Source organism: Aythya marila (assembly GCF_965140915.1).
Source record: "Aythya marila genome assembly, chromosome: 16".
In the NCBI taxonomy this organism is placed as follows: Eukaryota; Metazoa; Chordata; class Aves; order Anseriformes; family Anatidae; genus Aythya; species Aythya marila.
In genome coordinates this window covers 665,636-682,585 of record NC_139057.1, presented here as the reverse complement: position 1 = coordinate 682,585, position 16,950 = coordinate 665,636, and the positions used below count along the sequence as shown (strand labels likewise).

At 55.2% G+C, this 16,950-nt stretch overlaps 3 protein-coding genes across 3 annotated transcripts; all 3 read right to left on the bottom strand.

The window, feature by feature from the left end:
- Positions 1 to 626: 626 nt before the first annotated feature.
- On the bottom strand, positions 627 to 7,753 carry CDK5RAP1 (CDK5RAP1 mitochondrial tRNA methylthiotransferase). Its single transcript, XM_082772933.1, has 13 exons — positions 7,472 to 7,753; positions 6,889 to 6,992; positions 6,420 to 6,454; positions 5,587 to 5,687; positions 5,191 to 5,401; positions 4,242 to 4,362; positions 3,725 to 3,955; positions 3,373 to 3,470; positions 3,205 to 3,260; positions 2,958 to 3,088; positions 2,691 to 2,840; positions 1,867 to 2,007; positions 627 to 1,718 (listed from the first exon to the last, which is right to left on the bottom strand). The coding sequence occupies exons 1-13, from the start codon at positions 7,692 to 7,694 to the stop codon at positions 1,644 to 1,646; spliced, it is 1,677 nt and encodes a 558-aa protein (XP_082629059.1). The 5' UTR covers positions 7,695 to 7,753; the 3' UTR covers positions 627 to 1,643.
- A 263-nt stretch (positions 7,754 to 8,016) lies between these two features.
- On the bottom strand, positions 8,017 to 15,360 carry LOC309884409 (bactericidal permeability-increasing protein-like; the record flags this gene model as incomplete). Its single annotated transcript, XM_082773356.1, has 14 exons — positions 8,017 to 8,633; positions 9,147 to 9,223; positions 9,750 to 9,813; positions 10,142 to 10,190; positions 10,317 to 10,384; positions 10,783 to 10,950; positions 11,174 to 11,233; positions 11,420 to 11,596; positions 11,744 to 11,835; positions 12,255 to 12,318; positions 14,249 to 14,312; positions 14,657 to 14,812; positions 15,147 to 15,275; positions 15,320 to 15,360. The coding sequence occupies 14 exons, from the start codon at positions 15,358 to 15,360 to the stop codon at positions 8,580 to 8,582; spliced, it is 1,263 nt and encodes a 420-aa protein (XP_082629482.1). The 3' UTR covers positions 8,017 to 8,579.
- A 355-nt stretch (positions 15,361 to 15,715) lies between these two features.
- On the bottom strand, positions 15,716 to 16,868 carry LOC309884591 (bactericidal permeability-increasing protein-like). The gene is made up of 2 exons (XM_082773682.1): positions 16,735 to 16,868; positions 15,716 to 15,847 (listed from the first exon to the last, which is right to left on the bottom strand). Exons 1-2 carry the CDS (start codon positions 16,847 to 16,849, stop codon positions 15,729 to 15,731), a joined length of 234 nt encoding a protein of 77 aa, XP_082629808.1. The 5' UTR covers positions 16,850 to 16,868; the 3' UTR covers positions 15,716 to 15,728.
- Between the last annotated feature and the right edge of the window lie 82 nt (positions 16,869 to 16,950).

Below are 16,950 nucleotides of genomic sequence, written 5' to 3'. Positions count from 1 at the left end.
CTTGGGCCATGGTTTCAAGATGCATGGGAAAGCGTGAGCTGAAGGAGATGTTACAGGGCTGTGAAAACTGGGCCACTTACTGAAGCAAACACAGGTTGGCTTCAGTACCCGTCACTGCTGAGAGATGATGCTTATACATCCTGCCCCTTCCTTTGGTATTTCAAACCCAACAGCTTCTTGCTGCCTCTTTAAGAGCCTGCTGGCCGAAGGCTTACACTCACCAGACAGCAGAGGTCTAAGACTTGGTTTGTGAATTTGGGCCTAAGACACTTTCCCATGTGGAGGCAGGATAGCAGAAGGACATTTATCACCACCTCAAAACCCACACTGATCCGTGCTGACCGTGCAGATTCACTTCCATGAGAAGAGGATCAACTCTGAGATAATCAGCAAAACGTATTTGTTTCTTAAACTAAGGTCTAACAGACGTTCAGACTGTTTTCATAGATTATATCTAGATAGAGCTGAACAGGACTTTCTACAAAAAGGCCTAGATGCTTATTTAAAAATTCTGCAAATTCATGCAGTGACTGCTCTACTGAGTTGATCAGCTGCTCCTTCAAAATCTCTCTGGACAGTCTTTTACAATAATTTATTTTAGTTGCATGATAATCAACATTAAAAGTTGTGATTCTGTCTCACATCTCAGAGGAGAGAGTTGGCTTACAAGTGTAGGTTGCACACACACGCTTTAATTTAGCAGTCCAAGCTGGAATATGACACAATGCAGCCACAGTTAACTGCAGGCTCTGATAAAAATAAGGAACTGTAAGATGCACTTATGAAGCTATTGTCCTTTTAAAATGGCACAATTTCTTCCCTCTTGTGAACCAAAGGGAAGGATGTACCACAGGAAAGAAGTACAATGCCGTAGCTAAAGATTTAACAGGCTAGAGAGAGAATGCTAAGGTGGAAGGCTAGTTCTTCCAGTGCATTCTCTAAGGCCTGGAGACAGGGAAAACTTAGAATCAAGTAACACCAGAGCAAGGGCAAGGCTGCATTCCTTCAGCCTCAGATACAACAGATTAACCAGCACTCACACTCATTAAACATCATTTTATATTCCACAGTTTGGTGTTACATTCCATCATAAAGGCACAGTGCAAGTTCTTACTTCCCCCTTCCAAACATCTTGCAGCTGAGGAAGTTATTATTTGGAAAGAATTCATCACAATCTTCTCAACAATCTTGTTCTTCAAGTTGTTCATCCCTTTGGCAGTTCTCCTGCGACTCTCCAGCAGTTACTAGAGCTGTGTTTTCTAGGTTCTCCCAGTTTTTGCAGCTCCTAAATTCAGTGGAGCTATTAGGAATGATCTGCCCTGCAGACATAAATTTCTCAGGCTGGGCTGCGTTAGAGGACAGGCCTGCAGCACAAGGGTGGGCTGAGCCTGACAGCAAGTGAAGACACCAGAGCACAAAGTGCTTGGGTTTGGCACATCCATGCACAGCTTCCCTCCCTTTTGTCTACAAACTTGCACAGATCTGTAGGGGGCAGGCTGTAGCCAAAATGTAGATATACCTAACGTATAGATAAAATACAACACATCGCTGTTTCTGCCCCTTCTCCACCTGTCCAAACTTCGTTGTTTCTTCCTGGGGAGAACGTGCTACTTTTGAGTTATCCCTGCTGCCAGTGGACGACGTCAAGCTGTAGAGCAGGCAAGGGTGGTACGACAAAGCGGAACTCCCTTCAAGGTCTGAGAACTGGCAGAGGTTACCTGAAAGAAACAGCACAGCATTCCTCAGGAACAAAAAGGCTGAGGAGGATCCATTCTAATTTTAGGCTCCTTGGGCAGCAGCTCTTGTAGGAAACAGCACTGCGCAGAAAAAAAGAGCCCAAGGAAACAAGAATTATAGGCACGTCACCTTCACCAAAACATAGTCCCCTGGCTGGGCTCTGACCAGAGCCTTGCAGCCTGCAGCATCCTTTATCTCAGCATCAGGGAAGATCACTTTGATGTTGCCATCGTTCCTCCCACACAACTCTGAGGCAGAGCGCTTGCTGGGCTGGAAGGAAGACAGGGAACATTACCTGCATGGCAATAGCTCTGATTCACTGCTGGGTTTTATTGTATCAGAAATTAATTGAGCACTATTGTCAGTATTAAAAGCCACGTTCCACACTTAACCATGACATGTAAAAGGTCCTATGGGCTGAGCTGTTGCTAAGAGCCACACAAAGACAAGGTTTGAAAGCCTACACTAATTCCATGTTTGGCCAGAGACGTGTCCCTAACCTATCCCATCCCTTCCCAGGACTGCCAGTCCTTCAGAAAGGAGCCTCAACTTCACAAACGCCTGAAAGACCCACAATGTTGTGCATAGCTATCAAGCAGCAATTAGTCAGTCTCATCCAGTTACCTCTTTAGAGCCTGTGCTATACAACATTCCAACTCTGGTGAGTTCCCCAATGCCTGCCTCTGTATTTGGACCAAGGATTTTAGAAGCAAAGTGTCTAAAGTCCTAACCAAAGGGATTACGAATTTACTTAGCACCACTTTTTGCTCAGGTCAGTGCTCTGGAAAACCAGGCTGACCACTTGAGTGTGTGCAGTGTGTGCACGTGGTCTTGGAGTCTCAGGATTGTGTGAGGAAAGATGAGAAGTGAAGGCAGAAGTGATGACTGTGGTCTGTAGCCTTGGCTCTTGTACAACAAGAGGGGAGAAAGACAACTGTTTCAGGCATGCTCACCCCTTCCACCAGCACCGGCTGAGACTGGCCCACCATCGCCTCATTTGCTTTTGCAGCCTCCTCTCGGAAGACAGCAATGAGCTCCTGCAGACGCCTCTGCTTTACATCCGCAGGCACGTCGTCCTGCAGCCGGTGATACGCCCGGGTTTTCTGCAAACAGACAAAGCGAGTGCAGCTTCTCAACAAGCAGACAATCTGAGATCAGAGCCACATCTAACCAGTAGATGGACAGAGAAAAGACTCTTCTTCGTCAGGTCTTGCACTCACCTGTCTCATGCTGTAAGCGAACAGGAAGCCTACGTTGTAGCGGACTTTCCGCAGCAAGGACACGGTCTGCTGGTGATCTTCTTCTGTCTCCCCGCAGAAACCCGCAATGAAATCACTGCTTAAACTCACTCCTGTCCCAAAGACACAGACTTACAACTCACTCGAGGAAGAGAAGAACATTTCACTCCAGAAAGGACAGTAAGATACAGCCCTGCTGAGCTCAGATCAACCCAAAGGGAGTCCCTACCTGGAATGGAGTCACGCACATGGTGCACAAGCTCTAAATATGCTTCCCTTGTGTATCTACAATGAACAACACATGGATTTGCTGACCAGAAACCCAGATGTTGGTCAGGAGAAACCAGCACCCTAAACCAGGGATCAGCTCACAGGGTTCCCCGTGGCCATCACTCACCCTCGTCGCATGGCCTCCAGGACTCGTGTGCTTCCACTCTGGGCTGGGAGATGAAGCTGTTTGCAGATGTTGTGTCGCTCCTGGATAAGCTGCAGGACCTGCAATGGGCATTCAGGAGACAACATCATAGACAGCTCAACTCCACCAGAACGCCAAAGCAAAGAGTCTCCCCCAGGTAAAATTCAGCAAATTGAAAACCTGCCAGCTTTAGCACACACAACCCCCTTGCCAGGAGCTGCCGTTACCATTCTGTGACTCCCTGGTTCCCTTTGGGAAAGAGGCACAGCCCACATCCAATAGATCACAGATGCCTGCCTGCCAGCAGAGGTCCAGGTATTTATTTCACACTTGCCTCGTCAGGAAAATCCTTGGGGTGTGGAGAAGTGAAACGGATCCTCATTTCTGGATCAATTCTGGAAACCTGGTCCAGAAGATGTGCAAAACGCAATCCTCCTGGCTTAGCTTTGTAGACAGTGCTAAAGCCACGACTGAGGACAGGGGCAGCTGCTGACTGGAACTGCACCTCAGACATATCTCGAAAGCTGTTGACATTCTGACCCAAAAGAGTCACTTCTTTCACCCCCTACAAAGATAAACAGAGAGGAAAAAATACAACCATACGGGACATCCAAGCTGCAATGGCAGCTGTGGTTCTACTCTTACTTGGGGAAGAGTCCCCAGGGGGAACCCTCCCCTGCCCTGTCTGTCTCAGAGCATTGCAGTGGAAATCAAACACAACTGGAGGAGCCCTACTGCAACGTTACCTCCAGAGGTGAAGGCTGTGTCATCACCCAGAGGTATCTCTGAAAATACTTCCATGGAGAACCTGCCTGTGATTTGGGGCAGGTGGGAAGCGAGCTCTGCCTCACCTGATCCGAGAGCATCTTCACTTCCTGCAGAATGGAAGCAATGGGGCGGCTCCTCTCGCGGCCACGGGTGAAGGGCACAATGCAATAGCTGCACATGTTGTCACAGCCCCGCATGATAGATCTGCCAGGAGGTGAAGCACAGGTCACAACACAATCTCTCTGGAAGAATCATCCATGTTGCAGCCTGCCCTGCTTTGACCTGGCCCAGCACTGCTGCCCTCAGCCAACTTCCTTGTCTGCAGCATACACAGCACCAACTCTGAACGCAGCTTTGCAGCTTTCCCTGACACACCATTCCAATCAGAGCTGACTTCTACTTGCCCCCTAGCTAACACCTCCTAATTTTCCACACACATTTCCAAGAAACTCAGAAAGCAACTTATGGGATGCAGACTTGCACTGCAATCTGGCAGTGATGAAAGATCCTTCTGCACTCTGCTCCTACAGAGGGTGACAACTGTCCCTCTGTACACTACAGACACACTGAGCAGAAACTGACTTCATTGTTTGGGAATCTTATCAAATCCAGACAAATGGAAATAAACCCCACAAAAATTACAACACATGGAGCATTAGAAGAGTTATATATAACCTGGGACAGCACATAGCAGAAGGCAGGGGATGAGAGAGGCATGAGCTTAGAAAGGGACAAATGTCAGTGGAACAGAAATCACTCGGTGCAGCAACAGGCTTAGACAACCAACGTTCTCCAAGGACACTAAGAGAAGCCTGCAGCCAGCCAGAGCACAGGGCAGTCTCTCCAGGGCTCAGTCAGACAGCAAAGAGACAGCAAACAGAGTCTAGGAAACTGGTGCCTCTGGGCTGCCGGGAGTGAGTGCGGCCAGGCATTGCCTGTTTCGGGTAGCTGCTGTCACTGGCATGTCTGTTCTGGGCAGCAATATTTCCAAACAAAAACCACAGAAACGTGCACAGAAAATAAGGTACTTACACAAATGCTGTTGTGCCACCTGCGCTAGTCTGGACAGGCAGAATATCTGCGTAAGTCTCATCTAGTGACAGCAGGACATTAGCAGCTTGCTGGCCAGACTCAGCCACAGCCAGCAGCCGAGGAAGGTCACGGTACGCATCGGGGCCTGCCACAATATCGACTAGCTTCTCCCTGTGCAGAATCTCCTCCTTAAGCCTCTCAGCCATGCATCCTGCCACCAAAGGAGAAGGGTCCTTGTGAGGAAGTGCCCACCCGCAGTCAGCCTGCTGTACCCCTTCCCTAGCTGTGTTCACCCTGCAGAAAAGGCTTGATGCCACTAGAGGGGAAAAAAAAGGAACATAATGGGATGTGGCACACCAGCGTGTGCTCCCCGCTGCCGCACAGCCCAGCAGGTACCTAGAATCCCGATGCGGAGGGGCAGGCGATCCTGCTGCCGCCGGGCTTTCAGTGCCTTGAGGTGCTGCAGGCGATTCCAGATAGCCTGCTCAGCCTTCTCCCTGGGAAAGCAGGAAAAGAGGGGTTATTCCCGTCGCTGCACTTTAACAGTCCTCCAGCTCAAAGCAGCTCAAGTGCTTTCAGAGAACAGAGCTAAAGACAGAGAACCAAGAATCCTCCTGATGGATCTGACGGTACATGGAAGTGCTTTCTGTGGTGTGTAGATTATGTCTTGACTCATTTGCTACCATTTTGCTTGCTTAGGAACATCACCACTTCAGAAACAACTCCCAGACTAAGCTCTTGCAGAGAAAAAGTCTGCCTTAGCCAGCAAATATCAGCAACCTTGCAAGAGACAGTGCACGTTCAACATCTGCATGCAGGTAAAAAACAAGCAAAGTTCCCTATATATTTATATCCCAAATATACCCTAAATGGATTTCCCAATTTTTTGTAGTACAGACCTTGTACTAAACAGACAGGCACTTCAACCAAAGACAAGAGTCAAAAAGTTAAAAAATAAAAATCATACAAGCACAAATGCCTGTGAGTCTCTCACTGCCCATGAGATATATACACAGCGTACACTACCAAGGAGCTTTTTCTCACCATACAGTAATTAATTACACAATTAGTGTTATGTATCATAACATCAACTAGCTCTAGCCGAAGCTAAATGGGCAGTTTCACATCTGCCTGCTGTTTTCATTACACAATGTATTTATCGCCTCAGTTTTCAAATTGCAATTCCTTTAAAACCACCCAAAAAGCAGCAGTGACAAAAGGTTCCTTACCTCACAGAACAGGTAACAAGCAGAATCACATCTGCCTAGATTGAGAAGGAAGGAAAAATTGTAAAAACAGCACACATAACCTGAACAGGTAGACTATAAAACTCACTTAACTTAGCAAAAAGGATCTGTCTAAAACCACTCTGGGTTTCAATGACCAAATTTGCAAGAAAACTTAGCAGAAAACACGCAGAGCCTTCCACAAAACAGCAGAAGTAAACTCAGATAAAGATAAATCAGGAGCATCCCACCGTGTCCAATCCCCTGCCCCAGCTGAGAAGGAACCCAGCAGTTTAAATGAGGGGAAAAAAAAAGACTGCTTTCTAGCATGCTTGTTAGGTAGTTTCCTTTACTGCACCTACTCATGCTGCACAAATCCCACCACCCCGTGGGACGGCACTACTCAAGATAAGTCCTAGGACTTGGTGGTGTGCAGCTCTCCCAGGCCTGCTTTCCAGAGGAGCTGCCTCACCTCATCCACCTCCTTTGTCCTCGTGTAGCCGTTCTTCTGCAGGATCGCCCAAGCGATCTCTGTATCATTGACGTTCATCTGGCAGCCATAGGTCTCCAGGTACACTGCAACAAAGGCAGAGACGGGGGTGACACAGATATCTGCCTTGAATCAATCTCTCATTTACAAGCTCTTTCTATGATCCCCTCCACAGGAAGCAAGCAGCAGTCCCACAAGAGGCGAGCTGCACAAAAGGTACTTTCCCTTCCAGCCGATACAGACAAGGCAAGCCAAAATTAAAGGCAGGCTCTGCTGGTGGCACCGGGAAACCCGAGTGCCTCCAAGCACATCACTCCAATACGGCCTGGACGGTGGCTAGCGGAGGGGCTGAAGCTCCTGCCCTGCTGAGACACGGAACTCATTGCAATTAATGCCCCTCTCCCCTGGGCACTGCATCCTGCGAGCCCTGCCACAGCTGCTGCCGGCACCCCGGGGTGCCCACAGCCCCGCAGCTCTCCCACCACGACCCCCACCGGGGCTTCAGCCTGGCCTCGGCCCGGCAGACAGGGCAGGGCAGGGCAGGGCAGGGCCCGGCGGCACCGACCTGTGCCAGGCCCGGCGGCAGCGCCCCGCTCCGGCCCGGGGGGCGGTGGCGGCCCGGGGGGAGCCCTCAGGAAATGCCTCAGGTCCGGCCCCGGGGGCAGCGCGGCCCCGCGGCCCCCCGGCCGCTCGCCGGGCCCGCAGCTCGCTCCGCGGGAGGCCCCGGGGCTGGCAGCCACCGAGCCGAGGCGCCCGGCCGCCCGCAGCACGCGGCCGCAGCCCTGCATGGCCGGGACCGGCACCGGGACCGGGACCGGGGACGGAGACGAGACCGGGACGGAGGCGGCGCGGCCCCGTTGTGCGCCGCCAGCAGCGGCCCCGCCGCGTCCCCGCCCCGCGTCCCCGCGTTCCGCTCCAGCACCGTTCCGCCGGGGCTGGCCCGGTCCCTGCAGCGTCCCACCCCCCCTCCCCTAAAATAAATAAATAAAGGAAAAAGCGCGATCGTGCCCGGTGTTTTTTGACATAAAGGTGTCCTAAAAGGCCCTCCCGGCCCCCTCTCCGCCCCGGTGAATGTGCACGAAGGGGGATGTAACGAGGCAGTAACAGGAGTGATTTCCATGTGGTGTTTTTATATAAAAGGCTCAGAGCGCGGCGCAGCCCCCCCACAGGGCGCTGGAAGCCCCCCTGGCTGAGCAGGGCTTCGTACAGCACCGCGGGGAAGCGCTCGCTGGAGGTGAAGCACATGCAGGAGGGGAAAACGCTGCCAGGCCTCGTCCCGAGCCTCGGCTCTGTCAGCCCCAGCCTGGTGGTGGTCGGTGGCTCCTCGGGGCCAGGGCAGGAGAGGGCCCAGGACCCGCAGCAGCAGCGATTTGGGGTGGGCAGGGACCTCCCGGGGTCCCCTCAGCCCAGCCCGGGCCGTGGGGCTCGGCCCCTGGGGTGGTTCTGGCCCCCGCCCGCGCGTCTGCGGTTTGTCCTCTGGCTGCTCGGGCTGGGGCGGCCGATGAGTCAGGGTCTGGCAGAGCCGCTTGTTTGCTGTCTCGGCGGCGGGGACGGCGGCGGGGAGCTGGGGTTGGGAGCCAGGGGTGCGGGATGGGAACCGGGAACCCTCGGAGGGGCAGCACGGGGCAGGCGAGAGGGGGGCGTAGTCGGCGCTGAAGGTCTCTGCGGTCGTCTTATCTGCCTTGCCTGGGCTGGTAGTGAACGTTGGCTCCAAACAGCAGGAAATTCTAGGAGAAGGGGAGAGGAAGTCTGTGATGCGTCCTTGCAGCTGCTTTGCTGTTAGAGCCAGCCCTGCTCATCACCCGACGCTCTGGGGAGGGAGTGTGGGCACTGTGGTTCTGCCATCCTTGGCTAATTTTAGCTCCGGAAGGGCTCTGAAGATGTTCCACAGCCACACCCCGCTGTAAACAACCAGCACCCAGCCTGTGGCACTCCTCCGGGGCCTCCCCGGGCCTCCCCAAGCGCAGGATTCCTCCCTCCTGCCTGGGTCCGGGGCTGCAGCTGCTCGGCCGCCACGCACAGAGCCCCGCCAGGCTCGGGGCTGAGCTGCCGCGGAGCTCCACTTACTATAAAAAGTGTCATGGGAAATTCGGGCTCTGGTTTTAAAATCTGCAGAACACAGCCCTGCCTGAGTCACTGCTGTGTGTGAAATTTGCTTCATTCCCCCTTCTCCAGGCACCTTGCCTGGCCCCCGCCTCTCGGGGACGAGTGGCAGGACCAGCTCCAGACCCTCCACTCACCTCATGAAACTGCACGATGGGGTCGGAGAGCTGTACTTGGGCTGGCAGCGGCAGAGGGAAGCCCTTACCTAATCTCTCTGGAAAAGAAAACACACACAGCTGTGTTGGAACGAGAAGCGAGAGGGAGCAAGGGGCCATGCAAAGCAGGCGGCTGCTTCCTACCCCCGGCCCTTCCTTTGTCCCCCCTGCCCTGGGAAGGCAGAGGGAGCTCCTCCAGGCTACGCTAAGGCCTGGGGGCTTCACGTTGTGCTGTGCCCCTGGGGCCCCTGGCAGCCTCCAGCCCCACTCTGGCCTGATTTGTTCAGCTGTAATGAGAAGCAGCGAGCGGGGGAGAGGGTCTGGAAAGCATTAGGATGTGTGTCAGGCTCATTTTTTCCATTGCGTTCACTTCTGGATGTGTGTCACAGTGCAGAGAGGCTCCCGCACTCAGTTACCCACAGCCCTCCTCTGCCAACCCCAAACACGCCGGGCACTGCCGCTGCCTCCTCTCTGCAGGTTTTACCTCCCGAGTAGGCCTGGCAACAGGGGCTTAATTAACAAACTGATAGAGTGACCTGAGTGGTGTCTGTTCCAGCAGCCCCATTCCCCCCAGTGGGTTATTACCATTAAGACGTGGGAGCAGGATACTGGAGGCAACTATGTTTGTTATTGACTGCACCGTTTTCACCTGGATATACGGAGAGAGGGAGAAGGAAAAGAGCTTTAGTCTGTGGGAGAGCAGGTGACCAGATCCCGGAGGATAATTAGGAAGAGTAAAATAAAGCAGAAGCTGGGATGGGTGCATGCTTCACCAGAGACCTACAGTTTTGTCTCGGCCATGCTGGCGGAGTAGGAAGCATAGGGGTGAAAAAGGGGATAGTGGCCAGCCCTGCTCCCTCGCACAGGCTCACAGGGAGGTGCTCGTGGGGTCAGCATCCCTTGGTGGTGGGGGTGAGGGGGTGAGTCCCTTCCTCAGCACCTGGCAGGCTCCCACCTCCATGTCAGGGACAGCTTACCTTGAAAGTGCCGGTGCCGACATTTGAATGCTTCAGCGTGAGGTTCATCCTGCGTGAAGGGAAGCAGAGCTTTGCAGTGCCTGTGGCCGTCCCACTCTATCCAGCCCCAGCTCATCCCCTCTGCCCCATCCCCAGCACCCTCCTCAGCAGCGGTTCACCAGGACCTGCAGCTCACCTGCCCAGGGCCAGGCTCCCAACCATGCGGCCAGACTGCACGTCCGCGGTGGCAGACACGTTGCCTGTCTGGGGAAAGAGGCAGAGCTCTGGCAGTGCTCCCGCAGCAACCCCCAAAACAGGCAAAAGGGGCTCAGAGCAGCCCAAAGGCAGCCAGACCGCCCTCCCATCAGGGCCCTGTTCACACCCAGTGTGAAAACCAGCATTTGTTAGCTCGGGTATTTCTGCTGGGGTCACCCCATGTGCCCGACTGGGCTGGTTGCAGGAGGCAGCTCTCAGCAGGAGCACAGCACGGATGGCACAGGATCGCCAAACACGATGGGAAGGTGCTGCACAGCTCGGGAGCTCCCACCTTTGCTCACCGAGGTGCAGGCAGTGCTCACGGCGCACCACAGCAGACTGGGGCTGTGCAAAAGGCTCCCCAGCCGGGCCCAGTGACCCCACCGCAGCCCTGGACCCCAACTCACCAATCTGAGGAGGAAGAGGGGGGCCAGGTTGCCATTAGGATAGATGGCATAAGCCTGGATGTCAACAACAGGCTGGAGTGAGACCCCGTTTGTTCCGATGTTCAGGAACGGGGCGGAGGGAGCAGACAGCCTGAACTTCATCGGCATGTTGGGGTACATCTCGTCCAGCTGCAAAGGAGCAGGGAGAGGGGAGGAACTGCAGCACAAAACCTCCTGTAGCTCTACAGCCTGCTGCTGCCAAGCTCCTTCCCGTGCCAGCAGCTCATGGAGTGCAGGGATGCAGCACCCAGAGCACGGCCCCGCTGCGAACCCCCCTCACTGGGAACCTGGAGCTGGGCTCTCTGGAGGGCCACCTCGCACAGAGCCTGTGCTGGGCAGGGCCGGGGCTCACCTGGGGAAGGAAGGCCGCGAAGGTGGAGGTGTTCAAACGGAATTCGATGTCCTTCGGGATCTGCGGGAGGAAGACGGTTACTGCCCAGCACTGCAGCGTGGCGCTGGGGCAGGATCAGCCCCTCGTGCATCTCAGCCCCTGCCCTGTGCCCAGAGCAGCTCCACGGGGAAGTGTGGAGGAGACCGTGGTGCAGAGGAGCCCTGCGAGTCTGCCAGCCGCTGATCCCACACCACCTCCCCTCCTTACCATGGCGTCCGTGATTTCGAAGATGAGTGCCCCAGCCTTGTGGTAGGCGAAGCTGGCGGTGTTGAAGAAGTAGCTGGAGACCCCGAAGTAAACCATGCGTCTGTGTTCAGGAGGAATGGCCAGCGCTGGCGGAGTGAAGGGGACGGGGCTGTGCTGTGCCAGGGAGAAGCATTCGCCCTGGAAGGACAGGAGTGGGTGAAGCAGTGCTGGTGGGGCTCAGCCAGGCTGGGGAATGGCATTTGCAGGTGGTGACTGACCCGCGCCTCCCTCCTGCCCCCTGCAACAGCATCAGCCACACCGAGCTTCCCGAGGGCAGCCTCTCACCTTCAGGTCCACGTTGAGGAACTGGGCAGTGGCAACTGGGGCTGCTGTCAAGGAGTAATCGATCCCAGCCACGGCATCTATTTTGGCTGTGACTGCAAGACACAGGGCAGAGGATGAGTGAGAGCCAGGAGCAGCTTCCCTCCGCTGACACCTGGGCAGAGCCTTGCCCCTGCTTCCTGGTGCAACAGCAAAATAGCAGTTTCACACGTGTTCGCTTCTGTTTAGAAATAAAAATTGCATTTTCCTCTTCACTCTGTTTCTCAGCCATGCAAACTAACTCCTGGACCTGAGACACCATCCGGGTCCCCTGTGCCCGGTCTCAGCACAGTCTCTCCCTGTGGGAGGACTGAGTGCATGGTGACAGCTCTGCTGTGTGGTGCTCCACAGCTCCCAGCACGTGTGCGGAAATACAAAGAAATGGAGAGTGGGCACAAGGTAAAACACCATCCCCGTGGCCAGGAAATGCTAGGAAGAAATGCTCCCCAAGCCCTGTGCAGTGCTCACGCAGTACCTGGTACGGTCTGGAGGTACGGCTGGAGGTATCTTCTGGCAGAGCTACGCAGGGTTTCACAGAGCTGGGGAAACAAAGGCAACAGAGCTCAGCAGCCTGGCTCTGCTGGAACACACAGCCCTGGGTGGGAGCCTCGGGCATGTGCTCTGCTGCCCGGTGCTGTTTGTATTCTTTGCAAAAGCCTGCTTAGATAAAAGAGCACACAGTGACATTCTTCTCTATTTATCAGATGGTACTTAATTAAGTATCTGAGAGACAGGCAGCATTTATACCTGCAAATTTCTGCTTACGGCAGGTTCCCCACACAGTTTAGCTGCATTGGGGCCCTTTGAAGGATTCTCAGCTGTGCCCTCAGACTTCCTACAGTCTCTGCAGGAATGCTTTGTGCTGAGCAGGTTACGACTCAGCAGAAGCAGAGCAACTGAAAGAGTTAATCTGCCCCTGAAGGGGCAGGAAAGCTCCTACCTGTGCACCCACAAAGCACAGCTGTGGAGCTGGGGCAGCTTTGTGCTGCCAGGGGAGAGGACCAAATCCCTCTGCCGCTGTCATCCACAGGCAAAGCCTTAGCATTAGTGGAGGATTTAAATGCAGCCTAAAAGCTGGCTCAGGAATTTACTGCAGGGAGCAGTCCTGTAGACGGCCGAGATAATCTGCACAATCTCTCTTCCAATGCCATCCTGGCACAAGAACCCCCGTGCAGGATGAGGCCATCATCTGCCCGACCAGGCAGCCAGCTGGCAGCCGCTGACAGCGAGACGCAGAGCTCGGGGGGAGCAGCGGCCGCGCTGGCAATTCCTGGTGGCTGGCTGCACTGCTGGGAGGAAGAGGAGGGATGGGGCCGTGGGCATGATTTTATCAGCAGAGGCTTGCTGGTAAGCTGCCTGTCCCCCTGCCTAGTAGAATAGAATCACAGAACAGAACAGAACAGTTCACTTGGAAGGGACTACAGAGATCATCAAGTCCAAATTTGTCTGCAGGTGCAAGACCCCCAGGTCCCTCCTGGCCCCTGGGCACTGCCCAGCCCCGCAGCAAGAGCTGCAGGTGCCCACAGGTTGCTGGAGCAAGACTGGGACAGGGACGGGGCTGAGCAGGGTCCTGCAGCACTCCCAGCCCTGCCCTCTCCTCTGCTCCATCTCAAGCAGTGAGAAAGCCCCTGGAGAAACGCGTGTCTGGCGAAGGGGCTGGGCTGCTGGGGCAGATTCCCCAGCTGCCTCCTTCCAGGAGATACCACAGCCTGAAAGCCTTTCTGCCTGGCCCCGGCCTTGCTCCTGCTGCCAGCCCATCTGCTGCCAGGGCTCCAGGTGGCCCCCAGGCAGCACAAGATGACATCGGCCAGAGCCAAACGCGTCCCGGCCTGGACCCGACCTGCAGCAGGGTGGGATTTGCCTGCTCTCCAACTGCCTCCTTCCTGAGCAAGGTTCACGGCCAGGGAGGTTGTAGCTCCTGCCAGCGAGCCTTGTAGTAATTATTGCTAACAGCTTGTTTCCATGTCTTGATGCGAGTCTCCTGCATGTAGGCTTTTGTACGGGGCTGAAGGTAGCAGGGCTTCCCTGGTGCACCCCGTTACAAGATGGCAAGCAGCTGAAATCCAGAGATGAGGATTTCTAACCTATTGCTCCCAAAAGCACGTGTGAGTGTGGGCCATTTAAAGGGCAGCTCTGAGCGGGTTTCCTCTGTTACAATGAGTTTGGCCGAGGCCTAAGATCTAATTAACTGACCACATGGAAAGAGAAGTATTTGTTAATTGGGAACCAATTATACTGGGCTTTGGCAAACACTGCAGGTTTAGAATCCAGCCCGAGCCACGTGATGCTGTGGGGACTGCACTTAGCATGTGCCCATTCCTCACAGTTTCCACCAGATCAGCACTGTGCCCGCACGCTCTGGCCCTGCTTAAATCTGTAGGTGTGACCTGAGCCCTTGAAACGTCTGTTACAAGGGAGGGCTACAGAGCACCAGAAAGCCTAGAGCTCTACCGAGCTTCTTTCACGTACCTTGCCCTCCAAGCTTTTCTTGAATTTGGACTCAATGGTTTTACGGAAGAGGTTGTAAAGCCAACTGCAGAGAAAAGGAGAGAGGGAGTCATTTTTGCACTAGCTCAGAGGATGCTGCAGAAGTATTGGTGCAGGAAAGGGAGACACCAGAGCTGTGGGACACTGGGGAGTGCCATTCCCATGCCAGCCTGGAGTCAAGCTTTGCCTCAGGGTTTACATTTGCAAACAAACCTGCTTGTAATCAACGTGCATACAAGTCTCGTGACTGCCCCGAAACTTCTCCCTTAAATGTGCAACCACAGCAGGACAAACTCACAGCAGATTCAGGCACATACTGTGCCTGGCAGCCACCTTCCTATCCCAGCTGGGCTAACACGCAGGATTTCTAGGCCTTCACGGTGATGTTACCTCAATTTGCCTGAAAAGCGTATGCGGACATTGGAGATACTGGTGCTGCAGGCAGAGATATCAACCGTCGGCTTCCCAGAGGCATCTCTGCCCAGCTTCAGGATGGTCTTGATGTAGACATGCGACAACTTCAGGTTGAATGACCCATGGTGCCGGCTGCAGGGAGAGGGAGGACAAGAAAGGGGACAAGAGAGGAGATGGCACTCACATTATCTCCCTGATCATTGCCTGGCCAGCCGTGGGTGCCCTGGCGTGGGGAGAGGGACTTTGCGGTGATTCCCCGGGGCTGAGGGATCACAGGTGGCAGGACAAAAGCAGCTGCAGCCCAGCCGGGGGAATCAGGACATCTGCAGATAACAAAGCAAGGGCTACACAAACCACAAAGGAGGCAGAGGAGGGAAAAAAGCCTGTCCGGATTCAGAGAGGGAAATGCAGAGTGAGATGCCTGTGCCAGGGAAGGGGCTGCGCGCAGGGACAGCTGAGTACCCACAGGATGCGCAGCTTCACACGCCAGTTCCCGTCCAGCTCAGCAAAGGCGTTGGAGATGGAGACTTGCAGGCCCTCATTGGGGACCAGGGAAATCTGCGAGTGTGGCAACTGGAAATTGCGAAGTTTCAATCTAAAATAAAATAAAATAAAAGCATGTGAGAGGGGGTGCCTCACACTGGGTGCCCAGCTGGGGAGGGCAGGAGCGAAGGCACCATGCCGGCAGCATCCCCAGCTCCCATCCTGCCAAGGAACAGCACTGCGTGAGCAGAGCAGTGCCTTCGGGAGCACGGTCCCTGCAGCACCATGAGAGCAGCTCCTCAGTGCTGGAAACCCAAGGCAGCAGTGGGAGGAGAGCTACAAGGGGGTGGCAAGGAGCTGTGACCCCAGGACCCCGCAGTCTGGGTTCATGCTAGGTGGGTTCCTGAGGTGAGGCATCCCTTCCCTGAGTACAGGGTTATAATTTTGGGAGCTGCAGGGGAGAGGACAGCCCTCACTGCTCCAGGCCCCTGTGCTCCTCAGAGGTCCTCCAGGCTCCCCGTGGGGGCTGGGAGGGCAGCAAGTCGCTCCAAGCCACTGGCAGGGCTCACCTGGAGATCTCGTAGCGCACCTTCCCCAAGATCCGGATTCGGGATTCACCCGAGATGTCTTGCAGCTTCAGCTGGGCGAGCTCCTTCTCCAAGATAGCAACCCCGTGCTGCTTGGCTGCAGGAAAAAAGGGACAACGTCATGGTCATGCACACCCAAGGGAGCCAGGAGCATGCACCAGGTGCATGGTAAAAGGGTTAAAGGAGACACCAGTGGCCTGGCTGCTCTCCACTGTGCAAGCTGTTGCTGGAGCTAATCTTTGTGCAGCACAGAGCCCTGCAAGTTTGCAGGCACTGCCTGGTGTCTGCTTGCTTGCAAGCCCTGGGGAAGGTGGCAGCCAGGCGGCAGGAGAAAGGAGGAGCCGGTCCCTGGCAGGAGGTGCCCAGCTCCGTGCTGTTCCATGCCTGGTGCCAGCAGGCAAAGCCAGGCAGAGCCCCCGTCCTGGGGTATGGGCAAGTGCTGCAGCCCTGCACCCATCTGGGAAGGGGAGCCACGTCCTCCCCCGACAGCTAGCAAAGCCGCTGGGTAAATGAGCTGTTTCTCACACAGTGTATTTCAATCCATAACAGCGCTCCGCTGGAGCCGGGGCCCTGCCTGCCTCAATAAACCCAGCACAGAGCCCATCCATCTCCGTCACCGCCTTCCTGGCACCTCCCCACCGCCTCCCTCCACCGCAGCTCGCTCCTCTGGGGCTCGGGCTCGGCTGCCTGGATGCGTGCCATGAGCGGGGGGCCCTCCTGCCCCGCCAGCCCTGTGCCTCCTCGAGCCGGGGTCTCCCCCATTGCCACCTGGGTGCAGCCCCCAGCTCCCTGGAGGGCCTGGGTGCTCTGCATGGACTCGGTGGAGACAGCGGCTGGGGAAGATGGGGACATCAGGGCGATGTTGCCTTTGGCACACATGGCTGAGGCTGTCTTTGTCTTGTCCCAGAACTGCACGAACACCTGGCTCTGCACCTCAGCCGCCAGCACCTGCAAGAGAGGAGGGAGATCAGGAGCCAAACCCACCATAGTCCAAGCCAGCCTGGGTGATCCTGACCACAAAGCCAGGGTTGGTGGCCCCACTGAGCGCCAGTCCCAAAGCCAGCACGGTGCTGGCCACCAAAAGGCTCCGCACTCCCATCGTGGCTGCCCGACGGTGCCGTGCTGCTGCCTGGCTCTCTCTGCCCGCAGCGCCTTTATATCCACACCAAAAGGGGAACTGCGGACGAAGCAGGATGCAGA

What these genes read in the sequence shown, in the direction of transcription:
- CDK5RAP1 (XM_082772933.1), bottom strand. Translation starts at nt 7,694, where the DNA reads ATGCAGGGCTGCGGCCGCGTGCTGCGGGCGGCCGGGCGCCTCGGCTCG. An exon ending in TGAAGATGCTCTCGGATCAG is followed by an intron (nt 3,956 to 4,241) that starts GTGAGGCAGAGC and finishes TTATCTTTGTAG; the next exon opens with GGGGTGAAAGAAGTGACTCT. An exon ending in TCGCTTACAGCATGAGACAG is followed by an intron (nt 2,841 to 2,957) that starts GTGAGTGCAAGA and finishes GTCTGTTTGCAG; the next exon opens with AAAACCCGGGCGTATCACCG.
- LOC309884591 (XM_082773682.1), bottom strand. Translation starts at nt 16,849, where the DNA reads ATGGGAGTGCGGAGCCTTTTGGTGGCCAGCACCGTGCTGGCTTTGGGA. An exon ending in CCAGGCTGGCTTGGACTATG is followed by an intron (nt 15,848 to 16,734) that starts GTGGGTTTGGCT and finishes TTTTTCCTGCAG; the next exon opens with CCAAGCAGCACGGGGTTGCT.